The 17768-nt window shown below is 44.9% G+C and overlaps 1 protein-coding gene across 1 annotated transcript; it reads left to right on the top strand.

Annotated features, from left to right (window-relative positions):
* The first annotated feature begins 10172 nt into the window (after positions 1-10172).
* On the top strand, positions 10173-12799 carry LOC311121691 (small ubiquitin-related modifier 3-like). The gene is made up of 4 exons (XM_084196149.1): positions 10173-10317; positions 11192-11320; positions 11453-11524; positions 11653-12799. Exons 1-4 carry the CDS (start codon positions 10297-10299, stop codon positions 11755-11757), a joined length of 327 nt encoding a protein of 108 aa, XP_084052275.1. The 5' UTR covers positions 10173-10296; the 3' UTR covers positions 11758-12799.
* The last annotated feature ends 4969 nt before the right edge of the window (positions 12800-17768 follow it).

Below are 17768 nucleotides of genomic sequence, written 5' to 3'. Positions count from 1 at the left end.
CAAATCAAATAACATTTTATTTGTCACACGCGCCGAATATAACAGGTGTAGACCTTACCGTGAAATGCTTACTCACAAGCCCTTAACCAACAATGCAGTTCAAGAAATAGAGTTAAGAAAATATTTGCTAAATAAACTAAAGTAAAAAATAAAATAAAAAGTAACATAATAAAATAACAATAACGAGGCTATATACAGGGGGTACCGGTACCGAGTCAATGTGCGGGGGTACAGGTTAGTCAAGATAATTTGTACATGTAGGTAGGGGTAAAGTGACTATGCATAGATAATAAACAGCGAGTAGCAGCAGCAAAAGGGGGGGGTCAATGTAAATAGTCCGGGTGGCCATTTGATTCATTGTTCAGCAGTGTTATGACTTGGTGGTAGAAGCTGTTAAGGAGCCTCTTGGACCTAGACTTGGCGCTCAGGTACCGCTTGCCGTGCGGTAGCAGAAAGAACAGTCTATGACTAGGGTGACTGGAGTCTTTGAAAAAATGTTGGGCCTTCCTCTGACACCGGCTGGTATAGAGGTCCTGGATGGCAGGAAGCTTGGCCCCAGTGATGTATTGGGCCGTACGCACTACCCTCTGTAGCGCTTTACGGTCGGATGCCGAGCAGTTGCCATACCAGGTGGTGATGCAACCGGTCAGGATGCTCCTGATGATGCAGCTGTAGAACTTTTTGAGGATCTGGGGACCCATGCCAAATCTTTTCAGTCTCCTGAGGGGGAAAAGGTGTTGTCGTGCCCTCTTCACGACTGTCTTGGTGTGTTTGGACCTTGATAGTTTGTTGGTGATGTGGACACCAAGGAACTTGAAACTCTCAACCTGCTCCACTACAGCCCGTCGATGTTAATGGGGGCGTGTTCGGCCCTCCTTTTCCTGTAGTCCACGATCAGCTACTTTGTCTTGCTCACATTGAGGGAGAGGTTGTTATCCTGGCACCACATGGCCAGGTCTCTGACCTCCATATAGGCTGTCTCATCGTGGTCGGTGATCAGGCCTACCACTGTTGTGTCGTCAGCAAACTTAATGATGGTGTTGGAGTCGTGCTTGGCCACGCAGTCGTGGGTGAACAGGAAGTACAGAAGGGGACTAAGCACGCACCCCTGAGGGGCCCCGGTGTTGAGGATCAGTGTGACAGATGTGTTGTTGCCTACCCTTACCACCTGGGGGCGGCCCGTCAGGAAGTCCAGGATCCAGTTGCAGAGGGAGGTGTTTAGTCCCAGGGTCCTTAGCTTAGTGATGAGCTTTGTGGGCACTATGGTGTTAAATGCTGAGCTGTAGTCAATGAACAGCATTCTCACATCGTTGTTGCTTTTGTCCAGGTGGGAAAGGGAAGTGTGGAGTGCGATTGAGATTGTGTCATCTGTGGATCTGTTGGGGCGGTATACGAATTGGAGTGGGTCTAGGGTTTCCGGGATGATGGTATTGATGTGAGCCATGACCAGCCTTTCAAATCACTTCATGGCTACAGACGTGAGTGCTACGGGCGGTAATCATTAGGCAGGTTACCTTCGCTTCCTTGGGCACAGGGACTATGGTGGTCTACTTGAAACATGTAGGTATTACAGACTCGGTCAGGGAGAGGTTGAAAATGTCAGTGAAGACACTTGCCAGTTGGTCAGCGCATGCTCTGAGTACACGTCCTGGTAATCCGTCTGGCCCTGCGGCCTTGTGAATGTTGACCTGTTTAAAAGTCTTGCTCACATCGGCTACAGAAAGCGTGATCACATAGTCGTCCGGAACAGCTGGTGCTCTCATGCATGCTTCAGTGTTGCTTGCCTCAAAGTGAGCATAAAAGGCATTTAGCTCGTCTGGTAGGCTAGCGTCACTGGGCAGCTCGCGGCTGTGCTTCCCTTTGTAGTCCGTAATAGTTTGCAAGCCCTGCCACATCCAACGAGCGTCAGAGCTGGTGTAGTAGGATTCAATCTTAGTCCTGTATTGACACTTTGCCTGTTTGATGGTTCATCTGAGGGCATAGTGGGATTTCTTATAAGCGTCCGGATTAGTGTCCCGCTCCTTGAAAGCGGCAGATCTAGCCTTTAGCTTGATGCGGATGTTGCTTGTAATCCATGACTTCTGGTTGAGATATGTACGTATGGTCACTGTGTGGACGACGTCATCGATGCACTTATTGATGAAGCCGGTGACTGAGGTGGTGTACTCCTCAATGCCATTGGATGAATCACGGAACATATTCCAGTCTGTACAAAACAGTCCTGTAGCGTAGCATCCGCATCATCTGACCACTTCTGTATTGAGCGAGTCACTGGTACTTCCTGCTTTAGTTTTAGCTTGTAAACAGGAGGATAGAGTTATGGTCAGATTTGCCAAATGGAGGGCGAGGGAGAGCTTTGTATGTGTCTCTGTGTGTGGAGTAAAGGTGGTCTAGAGTTTTTTTTCCTCTGGTTGCACATTTAACATGCTGGTAGAAATGAGGTAGAACGGATTTCAGTTTCCCTGCATTAAAGTCCCCGGCCACTAGGAGCGCCGCTTCTGGATGAGCATTTTCGTTTGCTTATGGCCTTATCCAGCCCGTTGAGTGCGGTCTTAGTGCCAGCATCGGTTTGTGGTGGTAAATAGACGGATACGAATAATATAGATGAAACTCTCTTGGTAGATAGTGGGTCTACAGCTTATCATGAGATACTCTACCTCAGGCGAGCAAAACCTCAAGACTTCCTTAGATATCGTGCACCAGCTGTTGTTTACAAATATACATAGACCGCCACCCCTTGTCTTACCAGAGGCTGCTGTTCTATCCTGCCGATACAGTGCTATTTGACAAATAGCCACACACCCCCACCCCTCGTCTTACCAGACATAGCTTCTCTGTCCTGCCAGCCAGCTCTATATTATCCATGTCGTCGTTTAGCCACGACTCGGTGAAACACAAGATATTACAGTTTTTAATGTCCCGTTGGTAGGATATTCTTGATCTTAGATCATCCTGTTTGTTTTCCAGTGATTGCACGTTGACCAATAGAACGGACGGTGGTGGCGATTTACTCACTCGCCTACGAATCCTCACAAGGCACCCCGACCTTCCCCGACCTTCGCCCCCTGTATCTCCTTCTTTTCTTGACGTGAATGACAGGGATTTGGGCCGGTCTCCGGGAAGCAGTATATATTTCGCGTCAGACTCATAACCTGTTTGGTGTTGTCTGTACGGTGTTGTCTGTACGGTGTTGTCTGTACGGTGTTGTCTGTACGGTGTTGTCTGTTTGGTGTTGTCTGTACGGTGTTGTCTGTACGGTGTTGTCTGTACGGTGTTGTCTGTACGGTGTTGTCTGTACTTCAACACGTAGCTACAGTACTATGACACCAAAGCAGTTTCTGGCCTTTGAAATAACAAAAACTGCTTTGAAACTAATGTAGCTACATCTTATACAAAATCCTTCCTTTTTAGAAAATGTAGATTCTTCAGAAAAATTATAATAAAGAAACTTCGCAGGTACTTAAAATATTCCACAAAAGAACGTCATTCAACTCGTAATTCCAAGTCGGGATTTCGGGCCTCTTTCTAGAGGACCTGAAGATCACTGACGTCATGATTCAACTTTGTTTTTTTCCAAGTTCCCAGTGGTCTTGAAAGCACCATAAATCCAGAGAATGCTAGACTTTGATGACAAAGTTTAATGACAAAATTTAGCCATGAAGGACCGCCGCGCCACCTTCCTTTTCAAGTGAGCACAGCCCAACAAGGTGAGTCCAAAAATGTATTGTATGCTGCTGCATAAATGATGTAATATGCCAGGGAGATATGTATACTGTAGCTAAGAAAGTAATACTAAGTGTATGTTGTGTAGTAAGCTGTTAGTAGCCCATGTGCCTCACCCTAATAATTTGGTCCCTTTCCCCCTCATAACTTAGCCTACTGTTCTGACTTGGTGGTGCACATGTAGCCTATAGCCTTTTAGAGAAATGTAATAATCAAATATTGTAAGAGCTTTCGTTGTCTGCTTATATTCCCCCTTTATTTATCCTACGGTTCTGACTTGGTGTACAGGGAGAACACTGTAAGAACGGCCCATGTTCTGAATTCTGTCGCTGTACATTTCAAAAGTGCTGAACAAATAGTTATATTGACTACGTCCGTCCTAGCTCGCTCATGAATGTCTTAATCTAAATTACGGATTGCCTCTAATCGGCTTGTCGTCCCCTTATGCCATAGTTTGTACAGCTCAATTGTCAGTAGAAACCACATTTGTTTAAGCAAGTCAGCCATATCAGCTATGTCTTTTAAAAAGGCAGTAAATGAGGCTGAATGAACTGTTTCTCTGCCAGACAAGGCCCCGCTGATAGCCAGGTGGAGCAGTGGTAAGGTGTTGGGACTGCTGTTGGGACAGCTTTATGGAGGCCCTAACAGTTTGTGGGCACCGTTTGTCACCGTTATAGTGCAGTTAACATATTGTTTAGTGTTGTGTAGTGGCTTTGCTGGCATGCATCAAAAAATAAAACATGTGTTTGCCCCACCAAGATTTACATGCTAAAATGCAGATATAATGATGTCCAGCTTCTTAGACACTTGTGCTGTATAATTAATCACTGTGGCTATAAATGCTACAAGATCCACCTTCTTCACAATAAGTGTATCCAGGTCACCCGATTGACCTATAACATTTGCAACTGGTTGTGGTGTATCTGCCACCATATCTTCTTCAGGACTGTTGCCTCTTGCCCCTTCAACTCTCTTCACCACCTACACATTGGAGATTTGCTGTACAGCCCTGATCCTTGACACCTCAACCTCTTTCACCCTAACAGGGCACTCAGGTCATTCGGAAATAAGCTCCCCACCACAGTTGCAACATTTTACATTCACAGATTCTTCAATATCGTACTTCTTCCGTCTACAAACATTTGACACGTGACAATATTTACAATTTCCACACTGTAATGGTTTGGACGCAAATGCTCTCACCATACCTCACATATCCAAGCTTCACATGTTCTGGTAGAGTCTCCTCAAACAACATAATAATATCGACAGGCTTTTCTCCTCCCTTCCATTTCCCATGCGGGTCAGGTGATCTGCCCTGACCACTCCTGGGAAGGTACTCATCATCTACTGTATATCCAACGAGGCTCCACCCAGTTCTACAGTGGGGGGGGGAAAGTATTTGATCCCCTGCTGATTTTGTAAGTTTGCCCACTGACAAAGACATGATCAGTCTATAATTTTAATGGTAGGTTTATTTGAACAGTGAGAGACAGAATAACAACAACAAAATCCAGAAAAACGCATTTCAAAAATGTTATAAATTGATTTGCATTGTAATGAGGGAAATAAGTATTTGACCCCCTCTCAATCAGAAAGATTTCTGGCTCCCAGGTGTCTTTTATACAGGTAACGAGCTGAGATTAGGAGCACACTCTTAAAGGGAGTGCTCCTAATCTCAGTTTGTTACCTGTATAAAAGACACCTGTTCACAGAAGCAATCAATCAATCAGATTCCAAACTCTCCACCATGGCCAAGACCAAAGAGCTCTCCAAGGATGTCAGGGACAAGATTGTAGACCTACACAAGGCTGGAATGGGCTACAAGACCATCGCCAAGCAGCTTGGTGAGAAGGTGACAACAGTTCGTACGATTATTCACAAATGGAAGAAACACAAAAGAACTGTCAATCTCCCTCTGCCTGGGGCTCCATGCAAGATCTCACCTCGTGGAGTTGCAATGATCATGAGAACGGTGAGGAATCAGCACAGAACTACACGGGAGGATCTTGTCAATGATCTCAAGGCAGCTGGGACCATAGTCCCCAAGAAAACAATTGGTAACACACTACGCCGTGAAGGACTGAAATCCTGCAGCGCCCGCAAGGTCCCCCTGCTCAAGAAAGCACATATACAGGCCCGTCTGACGTTTGCCAATGAACATCTGAATGATTCAGAGGAGAACTGGGTGAAAGTGTTGTGGTCAGATGAGACCAAAATCGAGCTCTTTGGCTTCAACTTAACTCGCCGTGTTCGGAGGGGGAGGAATGCTGCCTATGACCCCAAGAACACCATCCCCACCGTCAAACATGGAGGTGGAAACATTATGCTTTGGGGGTGTTTTTCTGCTAAGGGGACAGGACAACTTCACCGCATCGAAGGGACAATGGACGGGGCCATGTACCGTCAAATCTTGGGTGAGAACCTCCTTCCCTCAGCCAGGGGGACCTTGCGGACGCTGCAGGATTTCAGTCCTTCACGGCGTAGTGTGTTACCAATTGTTTTCTTGGTGACTATGGTCCCAGCTGCAATCACAAAGTACTAAGTCATGTTTTGCAGAGGGGTCAAATACTTATTTCCCTCATTAAAATGCAAATCAATTTATGAAATTTTTGACATTCTTTTTTCTGGATTTCTCACTGTTCAAATAAACCTACCATTAAAATTATAGACTGATCATGTCTTTGTCAGTGGGCAAACGTACAAAATCAGCAGGGGATCAAATACTTTTTTCCCTCATTGTATATATATGTAATAATATTGTAACTCCTTTGGCAGGCGCCCTGCTCCGAAGATCAATACATGTTACTTCTGACGTGGACACTTTTGCCAGATCCAGTGCACGCTTCTTCTGTTCTTCATCAACACAATTAACCAATACAAGACTGCTTCTAATCGGTGCCCCAGCACATTGACTCTGTACCGGTACCCCCTGTATATAGCCTCCCTACTGTTATTTCCCATTGACTCTGTACCGGTACCCCCTGTATATAGCCTCTCTACTGTTATTTCACATTGACTCTACCGGTACCCCCTGTATATAGCCTCCCTACTGTTATTTCACATTGACTCTGTACCGGTACCCCCTGTATATAGCCTCCCTACTGTTATTTCACATTGACTCTGTACCGGTACCCCCTGTATATAGCCTCCCTACTGTTATTTCCCATTGACTCTGTACCGGTACCCCCTGTATATAGCCTCCCTACTGTTATTTCCCATTGACTCTGTACCGGTACCCCCTGTATATAACCTCCCTACTGTTATTTCCCATTGACTCTGTACCGGTACCCCCTGTATATAGCCTCCCTACTGTTATTTCCCATTGACTCTGTACCGGTACCCCCTGTATATAGCCTCCCTACTGTTATTTCCCATTGACTCTGTACCGGTACCCCCTGTATATAGCCTCCCTACTGTTATTTCCCATTGACTCTGTACCGGTACCCCCCTGTATATAGCCTCTCTACTGTTATTTCCCATTGACTCTGTACCGGTACCCCCTGTATATAGCCTCCCTACTGTTATTTCCCATTGACTCTGTACCGGTACCCCCTGTATATAGCCTCCCTACTGTTATTTCCCATTGACTCTGTACCGGTACCCCCTGTATATAGCCTCCCTACTGTTATTTCCCATTGACTCTGTACCGGTACCCCCTGTATATAGCCTCCCTACTGTTATTTCCCATTGACTCTGTACCGGTACCCCCTGTATATAGCCTCCCTACTGTTATTTTACTGCTGCTCTTTAATTATTTGTTATTTTTAACTTAACACTTTTTTTCTTAAAACTGCATTGTTGGTTAAGGGCTTGTCAGTAAGCATTTCACTGTAATGTCTACACCTGTTGTATTCGGCGCATGTGGCAAATATTTTTTTTTATAGTCACCTTGTGTAACAATGTACACTGGGAGTCAGGAAGCAAGTACAGGGAGTGCATTTAATGATAAATGAAACAAAACAAGAGTCAGGAACAGAATCAATAACCCCTGGGGAAGGAACCAAAGGGAGTGACATATATATAGGGGAGGGAATCAGGAAGGTGATGGAGTCCAGGTGAGTCTGATGAGGCGCTGGTGCCCGTAACGATGGTGACAGGTGTGTGTAATAAAGAGCAGCCTGGTGACCTAGAGACGTTATGGGACCGGTCCTTGTCTTCATTATGGGACCGGTCCTTGTCTTCATTATGGGACCGGTCATTGTCTTCATTATGGGACCGGTCCTTGTCTTCATTATGGGAACGGTCCTTGTCTTCATTATGGGAACGGTCCTTGTCTTCATTATGGGACCGGTCCTTGTCTTCATTATGGGACCGGTCCTTGTCTTCATTATGGGACCGGTCCTTGTCTTCATTATGGGACCGGTCCTACAACTTATACTCATTTGGTTCCATTCTTTGATATCTCTATTTACTCTTTTTTCATTATCACACACTTCACTAGCTGCACTTTCAGATTCAAGCACAGTCGCCATTTCCTCCTCTCAGGCCTGCTGCTTTCCTGATCATTCATTGCAGGTCTAAAACAGTCCCTGGTGAGTTGAGTTTCAGGGTACTAGACAACATTATTCTGACATTATTGTTACTTTAATGATTGTTAAATGCTGATGTTCATTATGTCAGTGTTTGTTTTGTAAGGTATTTGGTTTAGCTGAAGTCTTTGGTTTGTAATGTTTGGATACCTGAATGTAGCCAGCCACGCCTTGTTGTTGTGTTATATATAACACTTGATCCTTGGCATCTAGACAAACCTCTGAAAATGTATTGCCAAAGACTTAGGGCAGGGTTTCCCAAACTCAGTCCTTGGGACCCCAAGGGGTGCATGTTTGGGTTTTTGCCCTAGCACTACACAGCTGATTCAAATAATCAACTAATCATCAAGCTTTGATCATTTGAATCAGCTGTGTAGTGCTAGGGCAAAAAAACTAAACTTGGGACCAAGTTTGGGAAAAGCTGACTTAGGGGGGAACATGTCTGATTACTCTTCCCATTAATGTGCCTAAAATGCACCATCTAAAAACACTCCATTTAGACTGCAGATTGTCAAACATTTCAACTAATTCAATAATACAAGTATGTGGAAACCCTTTCAAATTAGTGGATTTGGCTATTTCTACAACGCCTGTTGCTGACGGGTGTATAAACTCTAGCACAGAGCCATGCAATCTCCATTGGCAGTAGAATGGCCTTACTGAAGAGCTCAGTGACTTTCAACGTGGCACCGTCATAGGATGCCACCTTTCCAACAAGTCAGTTCGTCAAATTTCTGCCCTGCTAGAGCTGCCCCGGTCAACTGTAAGTGCTGTTATTGTGAAGTGGAAACGTCTAGGAGCAACAACGGCTCAGCCGTGAAGTGGTAGGCCACACAAGCTCACAGAACGGGAGTGCTGAAGCACATAGCATGTAAAAATTGTCTGTCCTCGGTTGCAACATTCACTACCGAGTTCCAAACTGCCTCTGGAAGCAACGCCAGCACAATAACTGTTCATCGGGAGCTTCATGAAATGGGTTTCCATGGCCGAGCAGCCACACACAAGCCTAAGATCACCATGCGCAATTCCAAGTGTCGGCTGGATTGGTGTAATGCTCGCTGCCATTGGACTCTGGAGCAGTGGAAACGCATTCTCTGGAGTGATGAATCACGCTTCGCCATCTGGCAGTCCAAAGGACAAATCTGGGTTTGGCGGATGCCAGGAGAACGCTACCTGCCCCAATGCATAGTGCCAACTGTAAAGTTTGGTGGAGGAGGAATTATGGTCTGGGGTTGTTTTTCATGGTTCGGGCTAGGCCCCTTAGTTCCAGTGAAGGGAAATCTTAACACTACAGCATACAATGACATTCTAGACGATTCTGTGCATCCAACTTTGTGGCAACAGTTTGGGGAAGGCCCTTTCCTGTTTCAGCATGACAATGCCCCCGTGCACAAAGCGAGGTCCATACAGAAAGGGTTTGTCGAGATCAGTGTTGAAGAACTTGACTGGCCTGCACTCTGACCTCAACCCCATCGAACATCTTTGGGATGAATTGGAATTACGACTGCGAGCCAGGCCTAATCGCCCAACATCAGTGCCCGACCTCACTAATGCTCTTGTGGCTGAATGGAAGCAAGTCCCCGCAGCAATGTTCCAACATCTATTAGAAAGCCTTCCCAGAAGAGTGGAGGCTGCTATAGCAGCAATGGGGGGACCAACTCCATATTAATGCCTATTAATAACCCCCCCCCCCCCCTCCCCTCCCCTCCCCTCCCCTCCCATCCTCTAGTGTCTATGCTGCAATAGTCTATTGATAATTAACATGGATCTTTACACTTAATACATTCATTCATCCAGGTGATAGAAATGGCTGTCCGATTTTGCTTAATTCACGGGACTGCGCATTAAACCGATTCGCGCGCCCATGTGTGCACGGTCCCAACAAAACATATAGACACGTGACCCAGTGAGCCAATCAGAGTTTAAAACCCTATGCGCGCTCCTGGTCGAAACGAAGGAAACGGGAAGAGGTAAAAGAAGCGCTAACATTTAGCGATCTGTCTGTAAATTAGTAACTCTCAGAACATTAACTAGCTACACAATGTCTGAAGAAAAGCCAAAGGTAAGAAATGTTGTGTGTGATTGAATATTTCGGTGCATTCTGCCTGTCGAGCGTACTGATATGTGGGTGATAACGTTAGATTGCCAGATTCCGGTTTGAGCGGGTAAAAAGAGAAAACAAAAGGTTGTTCGATTTGCGGACATTTGGCCGTGCGACGTTTTGCGTGTAGCTAACCAACTATCTGATAGATGTATGCCTAGATGTAGTGTACTCTTATCTACTGTTTCGTGAGGTGATTGTTTGCAGTGAAACAGCGCCATTGTGACTTTTCTGCGCCCATTGGAATGGGGACCAACGTTGTCTCTTTGCGGCTTTTTGAGCTAACTAACTAGCATGCTAACGTTAGCCTAACCCCCCCCCCATGGCCGGCCAGTTAGCTAGCTATCTAGGTTAGCATGGCTCTTGTTGCTAGAGGTAGCTAGCTAAGCTATTGCTGCTAGCTAAAAAGCTAAACACAAACAAATGTTTGACACCAAGCAAGGACATTATTCTTCGCCAGACCGTGTGAACTCCTCACCCTACCAGTACTGTTATGCTCCTCTATTGGGAAATAGTTGTGTCATTGTGAGATGCAGGGCAACCTTACAAAAAATAAACTTGGTCCCAATGGGACTCAGCTAAAATGAAGGTACAATAAAATACAACCGTTAGCAGTGTGCACCGCTAGGTAGCTAACGGAGCTATATTACAGATGGATTGCTGTTGCCATAAAACTAGCTAGCTAATATCTTCATGTTACAATGCGTGTTGAGATGCTTTAATGTTAGCCAAAAAGTTTGCTCTGTCTAATGCATAACATTAGCTATATTAGACTGTAGTGATATAAACAATATAGATATTGTCTCTGAAATACACCCTTTCCCCACTGTTTCAGGAAGGAGTGAAGACTGAAAACGACCACATCAACCTAAAGGTTGCAGGTCAAGATGGGTCAGTCGTCCAGTTCAAAATCAAAAGGCACACTCCGCTCAGCAAGCTGATGAAAGCGTACTGCGAAAGACAGGTTTGGCTTTCCTTAAAGTTTACATTCATCTGACTACTCTTCTGCTGAGGCTGATTGGACAACCTTACAGGGCAACTCCTGACCACAGTAACTTGCTAGATGAGTAGATATAACCTCTCCCCTTTATTTCAGGGTTTGTCAATTAGACAGATACGGTTTAGGTTTGACGGACAGCCAATCAACGAAACGGACACACCTGCACAGGTAGGTGACACTTTCGTTATAGTCCTCTATAATGCAAAGATTCAAACAAACTGATATCATGCACAGACGGAGTTACATGTAGACATATTTTGTGACTTACTGACAATTCTATGTATTTGTGTTGGCAGCTTGAGATGGAAGACGAGGACACTATTGATGTATTTCAACAACAGACCGGAGGAGGCTCCTCCTTCTCGGAGGCTTCTCTTAAAAGTGTATGGACCCCTCTCTGAGGCTCCTCCCTCTCTGAGGACAGAAACACACTTGAATAGCAGCAATGTTTTTTTATTTTATTAAATAATTGTTCAGCTTTATTTTATTTTGGGATCTATCCGCTCGTAGCCATGGTCTTATCTTTGTCATGATCACAAGCTGGATTTCATGCCACCTATCCACAAATGTCTTGTTTAAATTCATACTGAGGATGGACTAGATAAACTGCTTGGAGTCATGTTTTGGAGAATATGTATTTGTTTCACACACGGGACAATGGTGATGTGGGGGGGTTCAACTCATTCAGGGTTTGTCCCAAATGGAACCCTATTCCCTTTATAGTGCACTACTTTAAACAACGTGTATATGGTCAATAGGGGGCCGTTTGGGACGCGCCCTCAATCTACCATAGGTTGAGGGACTTATAGTGTTGAACAGGTCTCATAATATGCAACATGCTATAGTTTTTTTTTTTTTTTTTTTGTCTACTGTTTTTAAGTACATCTTGCAAAATATATACAGTCCAAGTGATCAATTTAAAACCTGTTCAAGGAATATTGGTGAATGGGCCCTTCCTCTAGTGCCGTTTAGATTGAATTGCTATCTCTGTCTGGACCAAAATGCTAACTGAAGTGTCGTGAACAGAAATGTCTTGGTGATATGATAGATTAGGGGTTGCAGGTCTATTTTTAACAACACTTGAAAGGGTGCATCATACCTTTCACACGTCTCTGTTTGGTTTCGACCCCCTTCCACACAGATTTAAGGGGAGTAGTTGAGCTGTACTTTGGATTTCTCCTGCTTTTAACCCATCCCACTGCATCACTGATATTTTATGACAAAATAAAAGGGAATCCACCCTGACTTCAACAACCCTTGACTTTCTTTTGTTTAGCCTTTAGCTATAACCAAGACTTCATGAACTGATCTTCCCACCTGCCTTCAGACTATTGTGTGGACTGGGGCCTTGAATAGGGAACACAGGTCCACTGATCCGCTGTTTCTCTAATGATTTGTATATTCTTTTACTACTGTATCCAATAAATATAGTTTGGTACTCAGCTTCCTTGTTTGCATGCTGTGTGAGGAGTGCTGAAAGACTTGCTGTCTTCCCACATTAGGATATCTCACACCACACATCTTACCAAATATTGTCCCACCTGGAGTATGGAGTGGGCGTTTTCCAAAGCAAGCAGCTAATTGGTCAGATATTACTGCTTCGCCTAACCCTCTGCAAGCGCAGACTCTGAGACTATATGAGGTAGATAGTTGAACAACTCGAGATGAAAGTGTAATATGTTGAACAACTCGACCTACAGCCGATACAGCCGAATAAAATGACGATATCTCGTAGCCATAAAATGAAGAGTTATACACATTTTCAACAAGTGTGTGCAGTCAAACGCTACACTGTTGCAATGCACGAATTGAAAACCTGCCTAGAAATGGCGGTAAGTCGTAGCCATAAATTAAAGGTACCCTAGCAATTGTTACTGTCAAATCACATTTTATTTGTCACATGCGCCAAAGGATCTGGGGACCCATGCCAAATCTTTTCAGTCTCCTGAGGGGGAAAAGGCTTTGTCGTGCCCTCTTCACGACTGTCTTGGTGTGTTTGGACCATGATAGTTTATTGGTGATGTGGACACCAAGGAACTTGAAACTCTCAACCTGTTCCACTACAGACATTTACATTTACGTCATTTAGCAGACACTCTTATCCAGAGCGACTTACAAATTGGTGCATTCACCTTATAGCCAGTGGGATAACCACTTTCCAATGTTTTTTTTGTTTTTTTTGGGGGGGGGGGGGGGGGGGGTAGAAGGATTACTTTATCCTATCCCAGGTATTCCTTAAAGAGGTGGGGTTTCAAATGTCCAAGTCAATGAGAATGGGGGTGTATTCGGCCCTCCTTTTCCTGTAGTCCACGATCAGCTCATTTGTCTTGCTCACATTGAGGGAGAGGTTGTTGTCTTGGCACCACATGGCCAGGTCTCTGACCTCCTCCCTATAGGCTGTCTCATCGTGGTCGGTGATCAGGCCTACCACTGTTGTGTCGTCGGCAAACTTAATGATGGTGTTGGAGTCGTGCCTGGCCACGCAGTCGTGGGTGAACAGGAAGTACAGAAGGGGACTAAGCACGCACCCCTGAGGGGCCCCCGTGTTGAGGATCAGTGTGGCGGATGTGTTGTTGCCTACCCTTACCACCTGGGGGCGGCCCGTCAGGAAGTCCAGGATCCAGTTGCAGAGGGAGGTGTTTAGTCCCAGGGTCCTTAGCTTAGTGATGAGCTTTGTGGGCACTATGGTGTTGAACGCTGAGCTGTAGTCAATGAATAGCATTCTCACATAGGTGTTCCTTTTGTCCAGGTGGGAAAGGGCAGTGTGGAGTGCGATTGAGATTGCATCATCTGTGGATCTGTTGGGGTGGTATGCAAATTGGAGTGGGTCTAGGGCACTTTCTTGGGCACAGGGACTATGGGGGTCTATTTGAAACATGTAGGTATCCATAGAAACTCATTCACTCCCATGGAGAGAAGCTATGTGCAGTTCAAACATCTTTTCAGTGAACTTAGCTATGCTACTGAATCACTTCTCTAAGTCATATGTTTCAATCATCACTGCACAATGAAACATGTATGCAAATTAGAACATTTGGTCAACTGAAAAAGAGGCATTCTGTGACAATTACATCACACATGTCCCTGAATATAATGACAAAATATATACGACCCATAGACTCCTGCCTCTATTAGGGAAGTGGGTGAGAGGAGAGAGATGTGAGGGATAGCATACCCTGTCTGTATGTGAGGGATAGCATACCCTGTCTGTATGTGAGGGATAGCATACCCTGTATGTGAGGGATAGCATACCCCGTCTGTATGTGAGGGATAGCATACCCTGTCTGTATGTGAGGGATAGCATACCCTGTCTATATGTGAGGGATAGCATACCCTGTCTGTATGTGAGGGATAGCATACCCTGTCTATATGTGAGGGATAGCATACCCTGTCTATATGTGAGGGATAGCATACCCTGTCTATATGTGAGGGATAGCATACCCTGTCTCTATGTGAGGGATAGCATACCCTGTCTGTATGTGAGGGATAGCATACCCTGTCTGTATGTGTCCGTTGTGAGCTCACCTTCAGCCTGCTGACATCATGTGTGTTTGTATGTTAATCCATCAGCGTATTGAGTGAATATAGTAATTCACTTGAAGACAGCCTAATTAAAGGCGTCCGCATGCTTCCCAGCCGAAACAGTTCAGAAGAGTTCATGCATATATTATGACGACATTTTGTGACGTTTTTGTTCGTTTTGGACTTCGGTAAGGGTTTTTTCGGCTGTTCGGGCACACAACATTTTTTCTCCACAGCATGATGCTGTCACCACCATGCTTCAACGTAGGGATGGTGCCAGGTTTCCTCCAGACGTGACGCTTGGCATTCAGGCCAAAGAGTTCAATCTTGGTTTCATCAGACCAGAGAATCTTGTTTCTCATGGTCTGAGAGTCTTTAGGTGCCTTTTGGCAAACTCCAAGTGGGCTGTCATGTGCCTTTTACTGAGGAGTGGCTTCCGTCTGGTCACTCTACCATAAAGGCCTGATTGGTGGAGTGCTGCAGAGATGGTTGTCCCTCTGGAAGGTTCTCCCATCTCCACAGAGGAACTCTGGAGCTCTGTCAGAGTGACCATCGGGTTCATGGTCACCTCCCTGACCAAGGCCCTTCTCCCCCGATTGTTCAGTTTGGCCGGGTGGTCAACTCTAGGAAGAGTCTTGGTGGTTCCAAACTTCTTTCATTTAAGAATGATGGAGGCCACTATGTTCTTGGGGACCTTCAATGCTGCAGACATTTTTTGTTTCCCTTCCCCAGATCTGTGCCTCGACACAATCCTGTCTCGAAGCTCTAAGGACAATTCCTTCGACCTCATGGCTTGGTTTTTGCTCTGACGTGCACTGTCAACAGTTTTTTATTTTTAATACATTTGCTAAAATGTATAAAAAATTATTTTCTCTTTGTCATTATGGGGTATTGTGTGTAGATTGATGAGGAAAAACATTTAGTTAATACATTTTAGAATAAGGCTGTAACCTAACAAAATGTGGAAAAAAACAACGGGTCTGAAAACTTTCCGAATGCACTGTACATCGACTGTGAGGAATTTTTGCCAACTCTTTTTTACAGTACTGATTCTACTGTGTCATGTTCAAGGGCTTTCTTGAATGCACGGACCGCTTCAAGTCCCTCCACAGCATTTCGACAGGATTGAGATCTGGGCTTTGATTCTGACATTCCATAACCCTCCATTTCTTATTTTTGAGCCATTCTGCTGTAGCTTTGTTTGTGTGTTTTGGATCATTGTGCTGTTGCAAGATCCATGTTCGGTTCAGCTTCAGCTTTTTGACCGATGGCCTCACATTCTCCACGAGAATTTTCTGGTACAATATATAATTCATGGTTGACTCAATGATGGCAAGTTGGCCAGGCCCTGAGGCAGTAAAGCAGTCCCAAACCATAATGCCACCGCCTCCATGCTTTACGGTTGGTATGAGGTTATTCTGATCAAAGGCAGTGTTTCGTTTTCGCCAAACATTACGTCTGGCATTGAGGCGAACCAACAACTCCACATTTGACTCATCTGTCCAGAGCACATTGTTCCAGTAGTTTTGGTCTTTACCCAGGTGTTGTCTGGCAAACGTCAGTCATGTCTTGATATTCTTTTTTGAGAGCAGAGGCTTCTTCCTTCCTGACCTCCCATGTAGGCCTAGTTTGTGCAGTCTCTTTCTGACAGTTGACTCATGCACTTCGACATTGATTGGCAAGAGATCAAGAGATCCCTGGGCTTCATAGAGATCCCTGGGCTTCATAGAGATCCATGGGCTTCATAGAGATCCCTGGGCTTCATAGAGATCCCTGGGCTTCATAGAGATCCCTGGGCTTCATAGAGATCCCTGGGCTTCATAGAGATCCCTGGGCTTCATAGAGACCTTCTATGAGCATCTTTCGGTCGGCTCTTGGGCTTGTTCCAGCTCCTTTCAGGAAGTCCAGATACCAGTTCTATCAGTCATATTAGTGACCTGGTTTTTAGGTTTCTTTAGTACTGCCCAATCAGCATGTTCACATTTAACAGTGAAATCGCACTTATAGTTGAAGTCGGAAGTTTACATAAACTTAGGTTGGAGTCATTAAAACTTGTTATTCAACCACTCCACACATTTCTTGTTAACAAACTATAGTTTTGGCAAGTCGGTTAGGACATCTACTTTGTGCACGACATAAGTAATTCTTCCAACAATTGTTTACAGACAGATTATTTCACTCATAATTCACAGTATCACAATTCCAGTGGGTCAGAAGTTTACATACACTAAGTTGACTGTACCGTTAAACAGCTTGGAAAATTCCAGAAAATGATGTCATGGCTTTAGAAGCTTCTGATAGGCTAATTGACATAATTTGAGTCAATTGGAGGTGTACCTGTGGATGTATTTCAAGGCCTACCTTCAAACTCAGTGCCTCTTTGCTTGACATCATGGGAAAATCGAAAGAAAGACCTCAGAAATTTTTTTGTAGACCTCCACAAGTCTGGTTCATCCTTGGGAGCAATTTCCAAACGCCTGAAGGCTGTCATACCGCTCAGGAAGGAGACGCGTGCAAATCAATCCCAGAACAACAGCAAAGGACCTTGTGAAGATGCTGGAGGAAACCGGTACAAAAATATCTATATCCACAGTAAAACGAGTCCTATATCGATATAACCTGAAAGGCCGCTCAGCAAGGAAGAAGCCACTGCTCCAAAACCGCCATTAAAAAAAGCCAGACTACGGTTTGCAACTGCACATGGGGACAAAGATCGTACTTTTTGGAGAAATATCCTCTGGTCTGATAAAACAAAAATATAACTGTTTGGCCATAATGACCATCGTTATGTTTGCAGGAAAAAGGGGAATGCTTGCAAGCCGAAGAACACCATCCCAATCATGGAGCACGGGGGTGGCAGTATCATGCTGTGGGGGTGCTTTGCTGCAGG

Source organism: Coregonus lavaretus (genome assembly GCF_964263955.1).
Source record: "Coregonus lavaretus genome assembly, contig: HAP1_SCAFFOLD_968, whole genome shotgun sequence".
In the NCBI taxonomy this organism is placed as follows: Eukaryota; Metazoa; Chordata; class Actinopteri; order Salmoniformes; family Salmonidae; genus Coregonus; species Coregonus lavaretus.
This window is presented reverse-complemented; position numbering and strand designations above follow the sequence as displayed.